General features: G+C 38.2%; 1 protein-coding gene across 2 annotated transcripts in view; it reads right to left on the bottom strand.

Annotated features, from left to right (window-relative positions):
* MICU2 (mitochondrial calcium uptake 2) overlaps nucleotides 1-22,951 on the bottom strand; it is a 171,647-nt gene that overhangs the window by 73,327 nt on the left and 75,369 nt on the right. For both annotated transcript variants that reach the window (XM_037799783.1, XM_037799784.1), the window contains exons 3-4: nucleotides 3,728-3,759; nucleotides 3,559-3,634 (exon numbers count right to left, since the gene is read on the bottom strand). In XM_037799783.1, coding sequence (XP_037655711.1) covers nucleotides 3,559-3,634; nucleotides 3,728-3,759 — 108 coding nt within the window. The remainder of the gene's footprint in view (nucleotides 1-3,558; nucleotides 3,635-3,727; nucleotides 3,760-22,951) is intronic.

The raw sequence follows: 22,951 nt of genomic DNA, 5'->3' as shown, positions 1-22,951 counted from the left end.
ATTTGTGAATTTTCTAAGTCTCTGATGGTTATTGACTTCTAATTGTATTCCAATGTGGTCAGAGAATGTGCTTTGAATAATTTCAATCTTTTTAAATTTATTGAGGCTTGTTTTATGTCCCAGCATATGATCTATTCTGGAGAAAGTTCCGTGAGCACTAGAAAAGTATGTGTATCCTGGTGATTTGGGATGTAATGTCCTGTAGATGTCTGTTAAATCTAATTCATTTATCAGATTGTTTAGGTTTTCAATTTCCTTATTGGTCTTCTGTCTGGTTGATCTATCTATAGGAGAGAGTGATGTGTTGAAGTCTCCCACAATTATTGTGGAAACATCAATTGCTTCCTTTAGTTTTGCCAGTGTTTCTCTCATGTATTTTGTGGCACCTTGATTGGGTGCATAGACATTTACGATTGTTATTTCTTCTTGCTGAATTGCCCCTTTTATTAGTATGTAGTGGCCTTCTTTGTCTCTCAAAACATCCCTGCATTTGAAGTCTATTTTATCTGAGATTAATATTGCTACACCTGCTTTCTTTTGGCTGTAGCTTGCATGAAATATTTTTTTCCATCCTTTCACTTTCAGTTTCTTTGTGTCCCTGTGTCTAAGATGAGTCTCTTGTATGCAACATATTGATGGTTCATTTTTTTTGATCCATTCTGCGAATCTATATCTTTTAATTGGGGAGTTTAATCCATTTACATTCAACGTTAAAACCGTGAAGGCATTTCTTGAATCGGCCATCTTATCCTTTGGATTATGTTTGCCATATTTTTCCCTCTCTCTATTAATATCCTTTATTGTACCCATACCGAATCTCTTTAGTACTGAACCTTTCTCCAAGTCTCTCTGTCCTGTCTTTGTTTCTCTGTCTGTAGGGCTCCCTTTAGTATCTCCAGTAGGGCAGGTCTCTTGTTAGCAAATTCTCTCAGCATTTCTTTGTCTGTGAAAAATTTAAGCTCTCCCTCAAATTTGAAGGAGAGCTTTGCTGGGTAAAGTATTCTTGGCTGGAAATTCCTCTCACTCAGAATTTTAAATATATCGTGCCACTGCCTTCTCGCCTCCATGGTGGCTGCTGAGTAGTCACTACTTAGTCTTATGCTGTTTCCTTTGTATGTGGTGAATTGCTTTTCTCTTGCTGCTTTCAGAACTTGCTCCTTCTCTTCTATGTTTGACAGTGTGATCAGTATATGTCTCGGAGTGGGTTTTTTTGGATTTATTCTATTTGGAGTTCGCTGAGTATTTATGATTTGTGTATTTATGTTGTTTAGAAGATTTGGGAAGTTTTCCCCAACAATTTCTTTGAATACTCTTCCTAGACCTTTACCCTTTTCTTCCCCTTCTGGGACACCAATGAGTCTTATATTTGGACGTTTCATATTATCTATCATATCCCTGAGGTCCATTTCGAGTTTTTCAATTTTTTTCCCCATTCTTTCTTTTATGCTTTCATTTTCCATTGTGTCATCTTCCAGGTCACTGATTCGTTGTTCAACTTCCTCTAGTCTTGTACTATGAGTGTCCAGAATCTTTTTAATTTGGTCAACAGTTTCTTTAATTTCCATAAGATCATCCATTTTTTTATTTAGTCTTGCAATGTCTTCTTTATGCTCTTCTAGGGTCTTCTTGATTTCCTTCATATCCCGTACTAGGGTCTCATTGTTCATCTTTAGTTCTTTGAGTAGCTGCTCTAGGTGGTGTGTCTCTTCTGGTCTTTTGATTTGGGTGCTTGGGCTTGTGTTATCCATATCGTCTGGTTTTTTCATATGCTTTATAATTTTCTGTTGTTTTTGGCCTCGTGGCATTTGCTGAACTTGATAGGGTTCTTTTAGGGTTTGTAGACCAGTTGAAGTCCTTATCTCTAATTTATCAGATCTACAGCTTCGTGGAGTACACTTTCTCTAACTGACCAGCAGGTGGCGTCCACGAGCCACCTGTTCTCCACAAGCCAGATCTCCCCTGCTTAGCCTTTTTGGTGAGTGGGGGAGTGAGTCTTGTGGGGCCCAATTGGTGTACCAAGCTTGCGTGTGTAGTTGGTGTTGCCTGCCCTGTATGTGGGGCGTGTTTCTGGGCAGTCGGGGAGGGGGGGTGGCCCTAACAATCAAATCTCCCTGATGATCCTAGAGTTTTAAAGCTACTGCAATAGTCTAATCCTTCAGTTCAGTCCTGCCACAGTTTGTCTCTGCCACTGACCCACAAGTCTTTGGTATTGGCGTATGGCTCCTGAGACTTGCAAGTGGGCCCCTCTTCCAGGCTGTGCACCCCGGGTCCTCTGTTGAGGGATGACTGTGCTATGTCACAGGTGAGTGCCGTCCCCCCAGGGCAGTTCTGGGCTGCTGGGCTGTGTTGGGAGGCTCCCAGTCTGCTCAAATGATGGCTGAATGGGGCTCTGTTAATTCACACTGCTCCCCCTTCCCAGCTCTGGGACATTCAGCTGAGGTTGCAGGGAAGGCTAATGTCCACGTCCAGTTTTGTGGTGTGTGCCTGTTATTTGAAGCACTTCCGTCACACTGGGTTGTCTGGGGCAGCTCTGGGCTATGGGGCTGGCGATGGGCAGGAGTGTTTCCTGTCCACCAGGATGGTGGCTGTGAGCGGACACCCCCCTTTTCTTGGGAAGTTGTGTTGTTTAGTGAATTTTCTCAGCCACTGGATTATTGCCTTTTGTCTCAGAGCTCTCTTAGTTCTGCTCTTGACTTGACGTGTCCAAATTTCAATTCTTTGAAGCTTTCTGTATTGAGCTTCTTAGAGTAATTGTTTTAGAAAAAGCAAAAAGGATTTAAAAAAAAAAAAAAAAAAAAAAAAACGGCCCTCCTCAGAGATCTAATGGGTTATTGAAATGCTAATAGACAAAGCCACCAGGGCCATTAAGGAACGGTGCACAGGGCAGAGAGATCAGCCTTGCTTCGGGATTTGCATATGCGCCTCAAGGGCTGATCTCTGCCCTTCCCCTTTCTGTGTTCACCAGAACTCTAAAAATCCTCTGCTTTTATTTTGGAGTTTTTCGTGTTGTTTTTTTTCTATGCCTGTCTCCTCTCTGCTGGGCTGGCTGCTCTCAGAGTCTCTGGTGTCTGGTCTCAGTCTATCTATGGTTGGAGTTTGAATCAGTAGAATGAGTTTCCGATAAGAGCAGCCACTGCAATTCTCCCTTCTCCTTCCTGGAGCTGACAGCCCCTCCTCCCCCGGGACTGAGCGTGGCAGGGAGGGGCGCGGGTCCCCTGGCCGCAAAAACTTACAGATTTCGCTGATCTCAGCAGTTCCACGTTTTCATGAGTGTTGTATGAAGTATGCCCAAAGACAGATTGCTCCGTGGTGTCCAGTCCACGCAGTTCCTGGCTTTTTACCTACTTTCCTGGAGGAGTAACTAAAACATACAGCTCACCAGTCTGCCATCTTGCCCCGCCTCCCATTATGTTTTAAAACATCTATTAAATAACATGATCCATTTTCTATGCACATTCTCTACTGCATATTTTCTAATGTACAGTTGCAAATCTCATACCTTAATTCCTTTGGTTAAATAAAATGCATAAGTAGAAATTCGAAAACGAATCAAAATACCTTTATCACCAAGGTCTCTAAAAAAGGTTGATCCACAACGAGCTGTTTGGATTCCTGCCAGCACATCCTCGATATCCTTTGAATACAGATATTAAGATCTTTCAATTTATCTTTAAAAAGGCCATTTTCTCTTTGCAAAAAAAGAAAATAAACAAAACACATTGCTTACCTTTTCTGTCAGCTTCCTGACTGAACTTTTACCTATAGGAAGGAAGAAATATTATTTAGTACCCATATCTCTTGGTAAAACCGGTAAAACTCAACTTCCACTAAGAAAGAAAAACACTAGGAAAAAAAGGAACCAAACAAATGTTTATAAAAACAAAGATTTTGCAATTTTAGCTAATATTTTAAAACCTAACTTATGAACCAGATACATCTAAATCTAAATCCAAAGATTATGTAGTTTTTTTGCAAGACCTGGTTTCAATTTTACTTACCCAATTTTGTACATATGAAATCTTATAACCAGCTTTGACTTAGCCCTTTTCACACCCTAAATTCTTGTCAAACATGATTTTTTTCTTCACATGATTATTAAAAAGTTTCTTTTTGCTTTCATTGATTTTAAAAAACACATTCATGTTTTAGAAAGCTACCCTTTTAAACCTTAAAAAGTTATCTTAATTTTATAACTCTTCAGTCAAATTTAAAAAGCTAGCCAATATGACTGCCCGTTCTAAAGCAATAATACCTTTAATAATTTCCTATTGGGTAACATTGGATAAAATTTTAAATTCTTTCAGATTTTCAGCCATTCATCTTTACTGCTTACATCATTTTCTTCTCATCTACTATAATTCTACAGCAATCATTGTTTCTTTTGTTAGGACTTATTCTGATCATAGCCTCAACCATTTTACACATCTAGAACAATACTGAAAAATATTTCATTTATTCTATCTTACACATAAGCCACTGCATCACAAACTTTCCTTCTTGCTCTCAAAATCATTTAACTCTGAAGTTCCTCACAATTACACAGTCTATGAAGATTCAGGTGACATATTCAGAGAAAATGAGTGCTTTTAGTTCTGTCTTTTCTGGAATTTGGACTGCTTACTTTTGACTGAAAATTTATTGGAGACAAATTTTATTATTTGATGTTAATAAAACTGTCAAGTGTAATTTCAAATTAATAGTCAAGACATTAGTTCCGAATATGACTATTTTCCCTTTCATTAGAAAGAAATCAAGTTTATAAAATAACTTTTAGAAACCTTTATGACCTTGTCTATAAGCTTAGGTGTTACTATTTAGGGATAATTTTCATTCAGTGAAAAACTATTATGTGTCACCCACACTACGTATTTTATTTAACCAAATACACACGATATGGTTTAGAGACAGTTTTATAGCTTTTGAGCATAATGCAAAAAGGAAACACAATAATGGATAGTGGTGATGGTAGCACAATATTGTGAATATAATATTATGTGTCAATAACAAAGAATTCTAGATTCTAATGTTAGGTGCTGTTGTATCATGAGATGATCAAAAAGACAAAGTTACCATTTAATCTACAAAACTGTATCTGTATGAATGTGTATACAGAAATATGTGGTAATGTAATACTGATAATAAGCCCCAGAGAACTGTAATATATGTATTTTACCTATGTTTGAATATTCTATTAACTTAAAAAAAAACTAATTGTAATTCACATGTCTTTTAATGCTTTCTTAAAGCTATATCACAAATAAAGCTATATCACAAATTATTCATTACCATGTACTTGCTTATTTTTAGACAGTTATGGTTAGTCCAGTCAGTTTTTTAAAAAGAAATTAATGCTGGTATCAAACTTGAAAAATATTAGAAAATAACAATGGACATCTGGTAGGTACAAGATGATCAAGTATTCCTTTATGAATGCTTTCTAAGGATTTCTTAGAAATAAGATTATCAAGAGGTCATATATCTGCTTCCTAGCCAGATTCTTATTTGGTAATTATGTCTTTAAAAAAAAAAATTGTGCCTAAAAAAAAATCCTTCTACTCAAAACTGAATAAGTAAAGAAGGTAATGTCTATGTCCCCACAGCTAGAAGTCTGGCTGCCAAACAGCTAGGCCAATAAAATTCAATATGATGAGAATAAAATTTGACAATAAAGTCATGAACTAATTAAATAATATATCCTGGAATCACAGATAAGAACTAAATTGTAAAACCTACTGAGGCAGACTCCATATATGTCTTACCTTTATATAGTTCATGTTTAATATATAAGTATTTGTTGAATGAATGAATGGATAAAAAATAGGAAAGATTTCAGAATGTCTTCTCATCCACATCTTTGCCTTTCAGTGGTTAACAAAGTAATGTCCCCATTTTATGTATGTGACAAATTAAGTACAGGAATGGGCAAGAGGAATTAGGTCCTGATATGGGCATTGAAGAACTTCTTTTTGCATATTGATTTTTAAAAAACAGGCATTACTTGCTTGAACTCCATGACAGTAGTAATGAGAATCTGTGAACTACTTTCAAACCTTAAGAAAGTTTACAGATATTGAATAAATACACATGATACGGTTTGGAGACAGTTTTATTGCTTTTGATTATAATTCAAAAAGGAAACACAATAATGGATGGTGGTGATGGTAGCACAACATTGTAAATGTAATTAACAGCACTTAATTATATATGTGAATGTGGTTAAAAGGTAAACGTTTAGGTTGTATATATGCTACCAGAAAAAAAAATTTAAAAACAACACAGGACTGTACAACAAAAACAGTGAACTCTAATGTAAACCATGGACTACAGTTAATAGCACAACTATAAAAATTGTCTTTCATGAATGTAACAAATCTACCACACTAATGCAAGATATTAATAATAGGGTGATATATGGGAACTTTGCATTTTATGCATAATTTTTCTGTAAACCTACAACTTCTCTAATTCAAAAAAAAAGGTTAACACTGGTTATTTCATGCTGATTTCAAGTTTTGGCTGGTACTTATATATGTATTTGATTATCACAAAAACGGAAAAATCATGTACTTAATGCAATTTATCTTGTAAAAAACACTTTTTCAATATGGACTCAATGATTAGAAAATGATAAAGGGATCCTCTTTCTTTCATAAAAAGTATAGGAGCCACTCTTTTATGTAAAATTCCTTTTCAGATTAAAAAAAAAAAGGAAAGACAAGGGAGAGATACTTGTAGTCAACACTTATTCTCTCCTGCCTTCCTCTCCCCTGAATGAGAGTAGGGGTTGTAATGTTTCAAACCCAGACCATTCTGGAAGGGTTTTTTCAGGAGCTAGTCATCTTACCCAGGCATGGCTACCTTTATGCCACCCATTCACGGCTGGCTCAGGAAAGGACCAGAGCAACAAAATAAGTGGTCTACAGTTCTGCTGTCTGAGGAGCAGGACCCATGTCCTTTTTTTTTGTTTTTTTGATTTAGAAGTCTTTTTTTTTTTTTTAAATTAAATTCAGTTTTACTGAGATATATTCACATACCATACAGTCATCCACGGTGTACAATCAACTGTTCACAGTACCATCATACAGTTACGCATTTATCATCCCAATCTATTTTTGAACATCTTGACCCATGTCCTTTTAACAGCAATAACAATTCCAGGCCATATCAGATAAACCCAAATACTTGGGGGCCATGTTTTTCTATCTGTGAACCATCTAATTTTTCTTCCAGCTTTCTCTGTTTGTTGTTGTTACGTTTCACTTGCGTGAGGGCAGGGAGGAGGACTCCAGCCCTCTCTCTCTCTGACTAGTTTTATACTCACATGCATAAAATATTTAAACTTGCATAACTAGTTCATATATATTCATGCGCTTAGATATGGAAATGACAAAATAGGGCGAAAAACTTAACAGAAAATAAGGCAGATCTAGAGTTGAGGCTTCATTGTACAAGTATGAAAGAATGGAAAATACACTGTGGTTTTTTTTTGGCGGGGGGGGGAACAGATCTTCAAGCATTATGATGGAATTTTGGCTCAAAAAGTAGAATGTTTCCAAATGTCTCCACCTATTCTGGAGTTTACCATGTGGTTTTCACTATTTACAGAGGATTTATGAAGTAAAATCCAGTTACAAGCACATCTTGTTACTGGGGAACAGATTTTAATACTTAAAATAAGTTAAACTGCATTAATAAATATTAAGTATTGTTCCAGATCAAATAAATCTTTGCCTCTAGCCAAAATAAAGTTATTTATAATCATAACTATAAAAACATTATCAAAAGTACCTAATTCAATTTCATCTTGCTGGAGATTAAGTGTTCTTTTGATAAATAAAAGAATTTGACAATAGAAACATTTCCATCATGTCATACCCTTTTCATAAATATGTGGAACTTGGCATCAATGTTAGAATTAGTACTCCAATACTTGCTTGTATTTAGTTACAGCTATTATGGAAACCAAGGCAGAAAATGACACATTAACAAAACAACTCAACTTCCAATACACTAATAAAAGTGTATATTATTATACACTAATAAATGTGGTAACTGGAGCCAAAAAAGGGGGCAAATGTCTTCTTCATTTCTGCTGGAATATTTAAGTATTGAGTGTAAAAGCTATCCTCTGGTTGGTATTTTTTCCTAGAGAGAGACAAATGACAATCTCTTAAAACGTCTAAAACTGGCCTCCTTGACAACTTTGCTAAATAGGGTCTTGAAATAGATTTAAATTATTTCTGGAGGAATAAAATAAGAAATGCGACTTTTTTTTTTTTTTTTTGCAAATTCAAGCACTGAGAAATAGTTAATAAGAACAATGCTATGCACAATGAATTATTTAATTATACTAGAAAAACTGATACAATGGAGATGTACAGCAGCTAAGAGAATATATAATGGGGGCATAATGTGGCATGAAGGAAGCAGGGAAAGCTTCTACAAACAAGAAATGTTTAAGGTAAGATCTGCAGGAGTATTACAACTTAGTTCAGAAAAGTGGGACTAAAAGCATTCCAGTTAAGGAAATATCATGTGAATCACTTCTGAGATGGGAAGGCCTCAGAATGGTCTAGGGACAGAGAGTAAACCCTGTAAGTAAGTCTCTCCTATGATTAGAGGGAAGGAGAGGAGAATGCCATCAGGAAGCTGCAGTAGTTCCATCTAATGACTTCTATTTTCTCTATGAGTAGGCAGTCAGGTCATGTGCAGGTGAGTGAGGGGGAAGGTATAAGGCAGAAACTTAGCATAATGCATCTGAAATTGCTAATATAAAGAAATACACTAGATTTGACCTTGATAGATTCACTTATTAGTTCTAGTAACTTTATTGTTTGTTGATTCTCTGGGACTTTTTATATGGATAATCACACTCTCTGTGAATAAAGATGGTTTTATTCCCTTTAAATCTGTATGCCTCATTTCTTCTTGCCTTTTTGCACTGGCTAGGACTTCCAGTATAAGGTTGAATAAAAGTGGTGAGAGTGGACACCCTTGCCCAGTTTCTGAGCTTAGGGGCAAAGCATTCAATCCTTCACCATTAAGTAGGATATTAGCAATTGGCTTTATATATTTGTATGGACATTGAAGATCTATCCTTGAAAGTCTCACAGTGCCACCTCCACACTAATTGAGGCAGGGGCAAAGGATTAAGGGGAGGGGATACAGGCTCTCCCTCTTGGTGGGGAGTGGCAAGGTTCTAGAAGAGTATGTGAGACCAGAAACACTGTGGCTGCCATTTTTGGAAAATAAAATCTGCTACAGCATCCCCCTATTTGGAATATTGTCCCTTTGTTCTTCACCTAAGGAAATTCTACCCATTCTTCTCATTCCTCTGTAAAGTCCTCTGTCATTATTCCAGCCCTGATTGATCTCAATGTTGAAACTTCACCACACTTGAGATAGTCTGTTATTGAGACTCCTGTATTTGACTGTGAATTCCATCAATGCAATCAGTGTCTGTTTAATTCACCGCTATATCCCCAAGGTCTAACTTAATGCCTGTTACATAACTTGCATACAATAAAAATACTAATAAATGAATAGATTACAATTTATCATTTTACTATATAATTTGTTTTGGTTGACATATTTATTAATTAATTCAATAAACATTTGTGCCACACACTGTGCTAGGCTGGGGGTACAGCAACAAACAAGACAGACACTGATGCTGCTATGCATTAAAAGAGGGACCAGTGATCAGGTGGGCATGGGATTGTGAGTGGGGGTGGGGTAGGATCTGCAGCACACTTAGAACTGCTGACTTGAGATGGCTCTGGTACTTCCAGGAGGTATCCAAAAGACAGGTAGACATATGGATCTGATGCCCAGGTGAGAAATCTGGCCTAGAGATTTAGATATGAAAATTGATGTTCAGGGAAGAGAAGAATCATTGATGTGGATAAGATCATCTAGGGAGAAGGTAAAAAATGAGGAGAGAAGACTGCTGGAGATCGAACCTTAAGAAATAACTTTTTAAAAAACCTTTATTTTGAAATAATTTCACACTTGCAAAATATACAAATACGCAAAAATAATACAAACCCATATAGAGAATTCCAACATATCACCCACTCAGATACCCAGATCCATAAACTTTTAACATTTTGCCACATTTCCTGTTATCATTCTACCTATCCGTCTAGCAGCCGTCTCATTCATCCATCCATCTACCTACCTATCTACTGAAGTATCTATTTTCTAAACATTTGAGAGTAGGTTGTATACAGCATACTCTTTTGAAATTCAAAAACCAGGTATCACAACCAGAAAGGATTTAGAGCCCTCCATTTTAGAAATATGCTACAGAGTTAATTTAAGCATGCTTTGGACTTGGATTATGAAAAGAATGATATTTTTTTAACTTATATTTTACTAGTTTTGCTTATAACATCCCTTCATTTTAGTGATTCCTTTTTATACCATTCAGAGGGAAAAAGTGCTTCAGTGACAGTATGACAGTTTAGATGTATAATGTCCCCCAAAATAACATGTTCTTTGGTGCAATCTTGTGGGGGCAGACATATTAGTTTTGGTTAGGTTGGAACCTTTTGATTGCAACCATGGAGATGTGGCCCCACCCATTCAGCATGGGTCTTGGATTTAAATCACTGGAGTCCTATATAAGAGCTCAGACAGAAGAAGCTGGCTGCTGCAGCTTAGAGAGACATTCTGGAGATGGCCTTTGAAAGCAGACTTTTGCTGACATGTTGCCCCGGAGAAGCTAAGGGAGGACAAACGTCCCATGAGCAACATTTTGAAGAAGGCACAGGAGCTGAGAGAGGAGCTGGAACACAACCTGGGATCAGCAGATGCCAGTCATATGCCTTCCCAGCTAACAGAGGTTTTCTGGATGCCAATGGCCTTCCTTCATTGAAGGTATACTTGTGTTGATGCCTTACTCTGGACATTTTCATGGCCTTCAGACTATAAATTTGTAACCAAATAAACCGCCTTTATAAAAGCCAATCCATTTCTGGTATTTTGCATAACCGCAGTATTAGCAAACCAGAACAGACAGCAACAATGAAGCACTTGATTATAGGCACAAGAATGTCTGAAGAATATAAGAAAGACAAAGGATGCATCCTTCCTGAATATCCTCCAGGAGAGGTCAATTCTATCTCTAAGCCTCTGGGCTTTCAATCTGTTCTCCTCAAACAGTACGGAAAATAATACTTCCCAGTTGGGGGTGGGGGATTGGTGATGAGCCAGGTGACAAATAAGTTTTAAGATACGTGTGATATTGCAGTTTGACAATTAGAAAACTTTTCTTGGGCTCAATCTTAGGAAGGTGTGTGTGTGTGTGTGTGTGTGTGTGTATGTGTGTGCGCACATTGTATTTACAAGAAAGTCCAGAGGGTGGAAAATGTTTATGTGTAGAGAGTGACAGGAAAACTTAGGACTTTTGCAAAGTGTTTAAATGCCATGAGAGCAGATTATGCTCCTGGCACAGGTCCAACAAGGTGCTGATTTTTGGCTTGACTGAAGGAAATGGGAATATGAGGTTCCTTGGAGAGTCCTTGGAAGCCCACACAGCTAATTTTTTTGAAAATGAATTTATTACCAATCTGTGCTTCTAAAAATTCTGATATTATAAAAACCAGCTGGCTCCCACAAATCAGTTCACTATCCTGTTAGAATTGCACTAGATAAATGTGTTGGTTTACAAACCTGCTGAGATCCACAGTGAGTTCTCTGATATCAGAAAAAATTTAAAAACCAGGTTTTTATTATTTTAGTGTCATTTTTCATTTTTTTTCCCTTAAAGTATGACAATTTAAACATTCTATTTTCAATTGGGAAAAAGAATTGGAATTTTTAAACTTATGTATTTTTACAGCTTTCTTAAGATATACTTCATACACCATAAAATTCACCCTTTAAACTGTATAATTCAGTAGTTTTTAGTATAGCCACGGAATTGTACAACTACCCCACAACCTAATTTCTGAATATTTTTGTCACCTTCAGAAGAATGAAAAACCCATTAACTGCCACTCCGCAGCTCATGGCAACAATTAATCTACTTTCTGTCCCAATGGATTTTCCTATTCTGAATATTTCATATAAATGGAATTAACAATGTGTGGTCTTTTGTAAACTGGCCATTTTCACTTAGCATAATGCTTTTAAGGTTCATCCATGTGTAGCATGTTTCAGTACTCCATTATTTTTTATTACCAAATAAAATTCTTTTATATGGATATATCATATTTTGTTATCCATTCATCTATAGTGGACATATAGGCTATCATGAATAATGCTCCTATGAACACTTATGTACAAGAATTTGTGTGGACATATGTTTTTATTTCTCTTGGGTATACACCTAGGAGTGGAATACCTGGGTCATATGGTAACTCTTTGTTTAACTTTTTGAGAAACTGTCAAACTGTTTTCCAAAGTAGCTATACATTCCTACCACCAGTACATGATGGTTCCAACTTTTTACAAACACTTTTTACTGACTGCCAAATGTTGGTATTTAAACGTAAGAAATTTGAAGCATAAACTTAAAACAAAAGGAAATTCAGAACAACCTGAAATCACAATGGACTATGTAATATAGGACAATGAAACTGACAGCAAAGAAAAGTACTTCAAACACAACTAACAAGTTGTTAGGAAGCATAAGTAGTGGTCAGATTAATAAAGAACAAGACACACTAACAAGAGTATTTAAAATATAGGTTTTATTGTGGAGATGTAACTGAACCTAAACACCTCTGGGGAAGAAAACCCAGAGCAACGACTGCATAAAGCTATTAGTGACCCTAACCCTGATCTAATCCTAAGCATAACCCTAAGCCTAAGCCTAATAACCACATTTAAAAACCAATGACACAGGGAAGAGGATCGAAGATGGCGGCATAGAGAGGAGTCGAAGCTAAGTAGTCCCCCGGAACAACTAAAAAAAAACCAGAAACAACTAGTAAATAATCCGGAATAACTACAGGAGGACAAAAGTGACCATCCACTCATCATACACCAACCTGAATTGGGAGGAATGCCAGAGATCACAGCATAAAATCTGTAAGTTAAAAACCACGGATCCAAATCGGGAGACCCCTCCCCCACAGCCCGAGCTACAAAGCCTCGTGGTGCCAGAGAGAAGCTTTCTCCCAGCAAGTGAATATAGCTCAGCTGAGCTCCAACTGGGGTTTTAATTAGCAAGTGTGAACTGCTCACTATGAGGTACGAATCCCCAACAAGTAGACAGAGGCTTTGGGTAACGACTGACCTTGGAGAGCCAGGGGGTCGCCTTGGACTAGCTCTGTTCCTTTTTCAACTCAGTGGAGAAGGCCTCAGCCATTTTCAGTTCCCAGTTCTGTGACCCAGACAAGGCTATTGCACAGGTAGAGAGAGACCATTTGAAATGCTAATGACCTCCCCCTAGGGTGTCTATCTTCTCTAAGAGGAAAGGGGTGGGGCCCAGCTCTACTACCTGCCTTTCATTCAGAACTTACACCAGTCAAGAATTATAGGCTAACAGGTGCCACCTGCTGGGCAGAAAAGCACAGTGACCGGAGGCATCAGAGGGTGTATCAATTTTCTAAGACACATCCTCAGGGAAACCGGATACTGAATATTTCTTCCTTTTGGGACCTTAGCCCTTTCTGGTCTGGGGAGGCCTGATTGGAGTAACCAAGGAAACCATGCCTAGGCAACAGAAAACTACAACCTACACCAAGAAAAATGAGGTTATGGCCCGGTCAGGGGAACAAACTTGCACTTCAACTGTGATGCAGGAATTGAAACAACTAATAATAAGTGAATTCAAAAAATTTAGGGAAGATATGGCAAAAGAGATAAACTGTATAATGAAAACACAGGACATACATAAGGGTAGAAATTGAAAATCCAACTGGCAGAATCTATGGAAATGAAAGGCACAACACAAGAGATGAAAGACACAATGGAAACATACAACAGCAGATCTCAAGAGGCAGAAGAAAACACTCAGAAAGTGGAGAACAAGGCACCTGAAAGCCTACACTCAAAAGGACAGATAGAGAAAAGAATGGAAAAATATGAGCAACGTCTCCGGGAACTTAAAACGAAAAGCAAGAATGTATGGGTCATTGGTGTCCCAGAAGGAGAAGAGAAGGGAAAAGGGGCAGAAGCAATAATAGAGGAAATAATCAATGAAAATTTCCCGTCTCTTATGAAAGAAATAAAATTACGGATCCAGGGGGCAAGATGGAAGACTGGTGAGCTGTATGTTTTAGTTACTCCTCCAGGAAAGTAGGTAGAAAGCCAGGAACTGCGTGGACTGGACACCACAGAGCAATCTGTCTTTGGGCATACTTCATACAACACTCATGAAAATGTCGAACTGCTGAGATCAGCGAAATCTGTAAGTTTTTGCGGCCAGGGGACCCGCGCCCCTCCCTGCCAGGCTCAGTCCCGTGGGAGGAGGGGCTGTCAGCTCTGGGAAGGAGAAGGGAGAACTGCAGTGGCTGCTCTTATCGGAAACTCATTCTACTGATCCAGACTCCAACCATAGATAGACAGAGACCAGACACCAGAGAATCTGTGAGCAGCCAGCCCAGCAGAGAGGAGACAGGCATAGAAAAAAAAAAACAACACGAAAAACTCCAAAATAAAAGCAGAGGATTTTTAGAGTTCTGGTGAACACAGAAAGGGGAAGGGCGGAGCTCAGGCCCTAAGGCGCATATGCAAATCCCGAAGAAAAGCCGATCTCTCTGCCCTGTGGACCTTTCCTTAATGGCCCTGGTTGCTTTGTCTCTTAGCATTTCAATAACCCATTAGATCTCTGAGGAGGGCCCTTTTTTTTTTTTTTTTTTTTAATCCTTTTTTCTTTTTCTAAAACAATTACTCTAAGAAGCCAAATACAGAAAGCTTCAAAGACTTTCAATTTGGGCACGTCAAGTCAAGAGCAGAACTAAGAGAGCTCTGAGACAAAAGGCAATAATTCAGTGGCTGAGAAAATTCACTAAACACCACAACTTCCCAAGAAAACGGGGGTGTCCGCTCACAGCCACCATCCTGGTGGACAGGAAACACTCCTGCCCATTGCCAGCCCCATAGCCCAGAGCTGCCCCAGACAACCCAGTGTGACGGAAAGGCTTCAAATAACAGGCACACACCACAAAACTGGGCGTGGACATTAGCCTTCCCTGCAACCTCAGTTGATTGTCCCAGAGTTGGGAAGGTGGAGCAGAGTGAATTAACAAAGCCCCATTCAGCCATCATTTCAGCAGACTGGGAGCCTCCCTACACAGCCCAGCAGCCCAGAACTGCCCTGAGGGGACGGCACTCACCTGTGACATAGCACAGTCATCCCTCAACAGAGGACCCGGGGTGCACAGCCTGGAAGAGGGGCCCACTTGCAAGTCTCAGGAGCCATACGCCAATACCAAGGACTTGTGGGTCAGTGGCAGAGACAAACTGTGGCAGGACTGAACTGAAGGATTAGACTATTGCACCAGCTTTAAAACTCTAGGATCACCAGGGAGATTTGATTGTTAGGGCCACCCCCCCTCCCCGACTGCCCAGAAACACGCCCCATATACAGGGCAGGCAACACCAACTACACACGCAAGCTTGGTACACCAATTGGGCCCCACAAGACTCACTCCCCCACTCACCAAAAAGGCTAAGCAGGGGAGAACTGGCTTGTGGAGAACAGGTGGCTCGTGGACGCCACCTGCTGGTTAGTTAGAGAAAGTGTACTCCACGAAGCTGTAGATCTGATAAATTAGAGATAAGGACTTCAATAGGTCTACAAACCCTAAAAGAACCCTATCAAGTTCAGCAAATGCCAAGAGGCCAAAAACAACAGAAAATTATAAAGCATATGAAAAAACCAGACGATATGGATAACCCAAGCCCAAGCACCCACATCAAAAGACCAGAAGAGACACAGCACCTAGAGCAGCTACTCAAAGAACTAAAGATGAACAATGAGACCATAGTACGGGATATGAAGGAAATCAAGAAGACTCTAGAAGAGCATAAAGAAGACATTGCAAGACTAAATAAAAAAATGGATGATCTTATGGAAATTAAAGAAACTGTTGACCAAATTAAAAAGATTCTGGACACTCATAGTACAAGACTAGAGGAAGTTGAACAACGAATCAGTGACCTGGAAGATGACAGAATGGAAAATGAAAGCATAAAAGAAAGAATGGGGAAAAAAATTGAAAAAATCGAAATGAACCTCAGGGATATGATAGATAATATGAAACGTCCAAATATAAGACTCATTGATGTCCCAGAAGGGGAAGAAAAGGGTAAAGGTCTAGGAAGAGTATTCAAAGAAATTGTTGGGGAAAACTTCCCAAATCTTCTAAACAACATAAATACACAAATCATAAATGCTCAGCGAACTCCAAATAGAATAAATCCAAATAAACCCACTCCAAGACATATACTGATCACACTGTCAAACACAGAAGAGAAGGAGCAAGTTCTGAAAGCAGCAAGAGAAAAGCAATTCACCACATACAAAGGAAACAGCATAAGACTAAGTAGTGACTACTCAGCAGCCACCATGGAGGCGAGAAAGCAGTGGCATGATATATTTAAAATTCTGAGTGAGAAAAATTTCCAGCCAAGAATACTTTATCCAGCAAAGCTCTCCTTCAAATTTGAGGGAGAGCTTAAATTTTTCACAGACAAACAAATGCTGAGAGAATTTGCTAACAAGAGACCTGCCCTACTGGAGATACTCAAGGGAGCCCTACAGACAGAGAAACAAAGACAGGACAGAGAGACTTGGAAAAAGGTTCAGTACTAAAGAGATTTGGTATGGGTACAATAAAGGATATTAATAGAGAGAGGGGAAAAATATGGCAAACATAAACCAAAGGATAAGATGGCTGATTCAAGAAATGCCTTCACGGTTATAACGTTGAATGTAAATGGATTAAACTCCCCAATTAAAAGATATAGATTCGCAGAATGGATCAAAAAAAATGAACCATCAATATGTTGCATACAAGAGACTCATCTTAGCCACAGGGACACAAAGAAACTGAAAGTGAAAGGATGGAAAAAAATATTTCATGCAAGCTACAGCCAAAAGAAAGCAGGTGTAGCAATATTAATCTCAGATAAAATAGACTTTAAATGCAGGGATGTTTTGAGAGACAAAGAAGGCCCCTACATACTAATAAAAGGGGCAATTCAGCAAGAAGAAATAACAATCGTAAATGTCTATGCACCCAATCAAGGTGCCACAAAATACATGAGAGAAACATTGGCAAAACTAAAGGAAGCAATTGATGTTTCCACAATAATTGTGGGAGACTTCAACACATCACTCTCTCCTATAGATAGATCAACCAGAGAGAAGACCAATAAGGAAATTGAAAACCTAAACAATCTGATAAATGAATTAGATTTAACAGACATCTACAGGACATTACATCCCAAATCACCAGGATACACATACTTTTCTAGTGCTCACGGAACTTTCTCCAGAATAGATCATATGCTGGAACATAAAACAAGCCTCAATAAATTTAAAAAGATTGAAATTATTCAAAGCACATTCTCTGACCACAATGGAATACAATTAGAAGTCAATAACCATCAGACACTTAGAAAATTCACAAATACCTGGAGGTTAAACAACACACTCCTAAATAATCAGTGGGTTAAAGAAGAAATAGCAAGAGAAATTGCTAAATATATAGAGACGAATGAAAATGAGAACGCAACATACCAAAACCTATGGGATGCAGCAAAAGCAGTGCTAAGGGGGAAATTTACAGCACTAAATGCATATATTAAAAAGGAAGAAAGAGCCAAAATCAAAGAACTAATGGATCAACTGAAGAAGCTAGAAAATGAACAGCAAACCAATCCTAAACCAAGTAGAAGAAAAGAAATAACAAGGATTAAAGCAGAAATAAATGACATAGAGAACAAAAAAACAATAGAGGATAAATATCACGAAAAGTTGGTTCTTTGAGAAGATCAACAAGATTGACAAGCCCCTAGCTAGACTGACAAAATCAAAAAGAGAGAAGACCCATATAAACAAAATAATGAATGAAAAAGGTGACATAACTGCAGATCCTGAAGAAATTAAAAAAATTATAAGAGGATATTATGAACAACTGTATGGCAATAAACTGGACAATGTAGAAGAAATGGACAATTTCCTGGAAACATATGAACAACCTAGACTGACTAGAGAAGAAATAGAAGACCTCAACCAACCCATCACAAGCAAAGAGATCCAATCAGTCATCAAAAATCTTCCCACAAATAAATGCCCAGGGCCAGATGGCTTCACAGGGGAATTCTACCAAACTTTCCAGAAAGAACTGACACCAATCTTACTCAAACTCTTTCAAAACATTGAAGAAAATGGAACACTACCTAACTCATTTTATGAAGCTAACATCAATCTAATACCAAAACCAGGCAAAGATGCTACAAAAAAGGAAAACTACCGGCCAATCTCCCTAATGAATATAGATACAAAAATCCTCAACAAAATACTTGCAATTCGAATCCAAAGACACATTAAAAAAATCATACACCATGACCAAGTGGGGTTCATTCCAGGCATGCAAGGATGGTTCAACATAAGAAAAACAATCAATGTATTACAACACATTAAAAATTCGAAAGGGAAAAATCAATTGTCATCTCAATAGATGCTGAAAAAGCATTTGACAAAATCCAACATCCCTTTTTGATAAAAACACTTCAAAAGGTAGGAATTGAAGGAAACTTCCTCAACATGATAAAGAGCATATATGAAAAACCCACAGCCAGCATAGTACTCAATGGTGAGAGACTGAAAGCCTTCCCTCTAAGATCAGGAACAAGACAAGGATGCCCGCTGTCACCACTGTTATTCAACATTGTGCTGGAAGTGCTAGCCAGGGCAATCCGGCAAGACAAAGAAATAAAAGGCATCCAAATTGGAAAAGAAGAAGTAAAACTGTCATTGTTTGCAGATGATATGATCCTATATCTAGAAAACCCTGAGAAATCGACAATACACCTACTAGAGCTAATAAACAAATTTAGCAAAGTAGCGGGATACAAGATTAATGCACATAAGTCAGTAATGTTTCTATATGCTAGAAATGAACAAACTGAAGAGACACTCAAGAAAAGATACCATTTTCAATAGCAACTAAAAAAATCAAGTACCTAGGAATAAACTTAACCAAAGATGTAAAAGACCTATACAAAGAAAACTACATAACTCTACTAAAAGAAATAGAAGGGGATCTTAAAAGATGGAAAAATATTCCATGTTCATGGATAGGAAGGCTAAATGTCATTAAGATGTCAATTCTACCCAAACTCATCTACAGATTCAATGCAATCCCAATCAAAATTCCAACAACCTACTTTGCAGACTTGGAAAAGCTAGTTATCAAATTTATTTGGAAAGGGAAGATGCCTCGAATTGCTAAAGACACTCTAAAAAAGAAAAACAAAGTGGGAGGACTTACACTCCCTGACTTTGAAGCTTATTATAAAGCCACAGTTGCCAAAACAGCATGGTACTGGCACAAAGATAGACATATAGATCAATGGAATCGAATTGAGAATTCAGAGATAGACCCTCAGATCTATGGCCGACTGATCTTTGATAAGGCCCCCAAAGTCACTGAACTGAGTCATAATGGTCTTTTCAACAAATGGGGCTGGGAGAGTTGGATATCCATATCCAAAAGAATGAAAGAGGACCCCTACCTCACCCCCTACACAAAAATTAACTCAAAATGGACCAAAGATCTCAATATAAAAGAAAGTACCATAAAACTCCTAGAAGATAATGTAGGAAAACATCTTCAAGACCTTGTATTAGGCGGCCACTTCCTAGACTTTACACCAAAAGCACAAGCAACAAAAGAGAAAATAGATAAATGGGAACTCCTCAAGTTTAGAAGTTTCTGCACCTCAAAGGAATTTCTCAAAAAGGTAAAGAGGCAGCCAACTCAATGGGAAAAAATTTTTGGAAACCATGTATCTGACAAAAGACTGATATCTTGCATATACAAAGAAATCCTACAACTCAATGACAATAGTACAGACAGCCCAATTATAAAATGGGCAAAAGATATGAAAAGACAGTTCTCTGAAGAGGAAATACAAATGGCCAAGAAACAAATGAAAAAATGTTCAGCTTCACTAGCTATTAGAGAGATGCAAATTAAAACCACAATGAGATACCATCTAACACCGGTTAGAATGGCTGCCATTAAACAAACAGGAAACTACAAATGCTGGAGGGGATGTGGAGAAATTGGAACTCTTATTCACTGTTGGTGGGACTGTATAATGGTTCAGCCACTCTGGAAGTCAGTCTGGCAGTTCCTTAGAAAACTAGATATAGAGCTACCATTCGATCCGGCGATTACACTCCTCGGTATATACCCGGAAGATCGGAAAGCAGTGACACGAACAGATATCTGCACGCCAATGTTCATAGCAGCATTATTCACAATTGCCAAGAGATGGAAACAACCCAAATGTCCTTCAACAGATGAGTGGATAAATAAAATGTGGTATATACACACGATGGAATACTACGCGGCAGTAAGAAGGAACGATCTCGTGAAACATATGACAACATGGATGAACCTTGAAGACATAATGCTGAGTGAAATAAGCCAGGCACAAAAAGAGAAATATTATATGCTACCACTAATGTGAACTTTCAAAAATGTAAAACAAATGGTTTATAATGTAGAATGTAGGGGAACTAGCAGTAGAGAGTAATTAAGGAAGGGGGAACAATAATCCAAGAAGAACAGATAAGCTTTTTAACGTTCTGGGGATGCCCAGAAATGACTATGGTCTGTTAATTTCTGATGGATATAGTAGGAACAAGTTCACAGAAAGGTTGATATATTATGTAACTTTCTTGGGGTAAAGTAGGAACATGTTGGAAGTTAAGCAGTTATCTTAGGTTAGATGTCTTTCTCTTACTCCCTTGTTATGGTCTCTTTGAAATGTTCTTTTATTGTATGTTTGTTTTCTTTTTAACTTTTTTTTTCATACAGTTGATTTAAAAAAGAAGGGAAAGTTAAAAAAAAAAAAAAGAAAGAAAGAAAAACAAGGAAAAAAAAATGATGTAGTGCCCCCTTGAGGAGCCTGTGGAGAATGCAGGGGTATTTGCCTACCCCACCTCCATGGTAGCTAACATGACCACAGACATAGGGGACTGGTGGTTTGATGGGTTGAGCCCTCTACCATAAGTTTTACCCTTGGGAAGATGGTTGCTGCAAAGGAGAGGCTAGGCCTCCCTATATTTGTGCCTAAGAGTCTCCTCCTGAATGCCTCTTTGTTGCTCAGATGTGGCCCTCTCTCTCTGGCTAAGCCAACTTGAAAGGTGAAATCACTGCCCTCCCCCCTACGTGGGATCAGACACCCAGGGGAGTGAATCTCCCTGGCAACGTGGAATATGACTCCCGGGGAGGAATGTAGACCCGGCATCGTGGGACGGAGAACATCTTCTTGACCAAAAGGGGGATGTGAAAGGAAATGAAATAAGCTTCAGTGGCAGAGAGATTCCAAAAGGAGCCGAGAGGTCACTCTGGTGGGCACTCTTACGCACACTTTAGACAACCCTTTTTAGGTTCTAAAGAATTGGGGTAGCTGGTGGTGGATACCTGAAACTATCAAACTACAACCCAGAACCCATGAATCTCGAAGACAGATGTATAAAAATGTAGCTTATGAGGGGTGACAATGGGATTGGGAAAGCCATAAGGACCACACTCCACTTTGTCTAGTTTATGGATGGATGAGTAGAAAAATAGGGGAAGGAAACAAACAGACAAAGGTACCCAGTGTTCTTTTTTACTTCAATTGCTCTTTTTCACTCTAATTATTATTCTTGTTATTTTTGTGTGTGTGCTAATGAAGGTGTCAGGGATTGATTTAGGTGATGAATGTACAACTATGTAATGGTACTGTAAACAATCGAAAGTACGATTTGTTTTGTATGACTGCGTGGTATGTGAATATATCTCAATAAAATGATTAAAAAAAAAAATTACGGATCCAAGAAGCACAGCGTATCCCAAACAGAATATATCTGAATAGGCCTAAGCCAAGACACTTACAAATCAGATTATCAAACATCAAAGATAAAAAGAGAATCCTGAAAGCAGCAAGAGAGAAACGATCTATCACATACAAAGGAAGCTTGATAAGACTGTGTGGATTTTTCAATAGAAACCATGGAGGCAAGAAGGAAGTGGGGTGATATATTTAAGATACTGAAAGAGAAAAACCACCAACCAAGAATCCCATATCCAGAAAAACTATCCTTCAGATATGAGGGAGAGCTTAAAATATTCTCTGACAAACAATGACTGAGTTTGTGAACAAGAAACCTGCTCTACAGGAAACACTAAAGGAAGCACTGCAGACAGAAAGGAAAAGACAGGAGTGAGAGGTTCAGAAAACAATTTGGGAGATAGTAGCACGGCAATGTAAGTACACTGAACAAAGATGACTGTGAGTATGGTTGAAAGAGGAAGGCTGGGATCATGCAGGACACCAGAACAAAAGACGAATGATAAAGACTGGGACTGTGTAACTCAGGGAAACCTAGGATGCTCAATGATTGTAATAAAAGGTACAAATATGTTTTTATATGAAGTAGAAAAAATGAATGTCAACATTGCAAGGTGTTAAAAATAGGGTGGGATTGAGGGGAAAATACAGTCAATGCAAACTAGAGGCTAGAATTAACAGAAACATTGTATTATGCTTCCTTTAATGTAACAAAAGCAATATACCAAAGCTAAATGCATATGGGGGGGGTGGGGAATAGGGGAAGGGTATGGGACTCCAGGCATTGGTGATGTTGTCTGACTCTTTATTCTACTTTAGGTTAATGCCATCTTTCCTTTTGTCACCTTTTAGCTATCAAGTTTTGTTTGTTTTTCTCTCTTTCTCTTGCCTTTTACTTTTGCCTCTCTGCCTTCTT

The sequence above is a fragment of the Choloepus didactylus genome, chromosome 12, assembly GCF_015220235.1.
Source record: "Choloepus didactylus isolate mChoDid1 chromosome 12, mChoDid1.pri, whole genome shotgun sequence".
NCBI classification, from domain to species: Eukaryota; Metazoa; Chordata; class Mammalia; order Pilosa; family Megalonychidae; genus Choloepus; species Choloepus didactylus.
The sequence above is the reverse complement of the archived record's forward strand: the minus strand, read 5'-3'. Positions and strand labels throughout refer to the sequence as shown.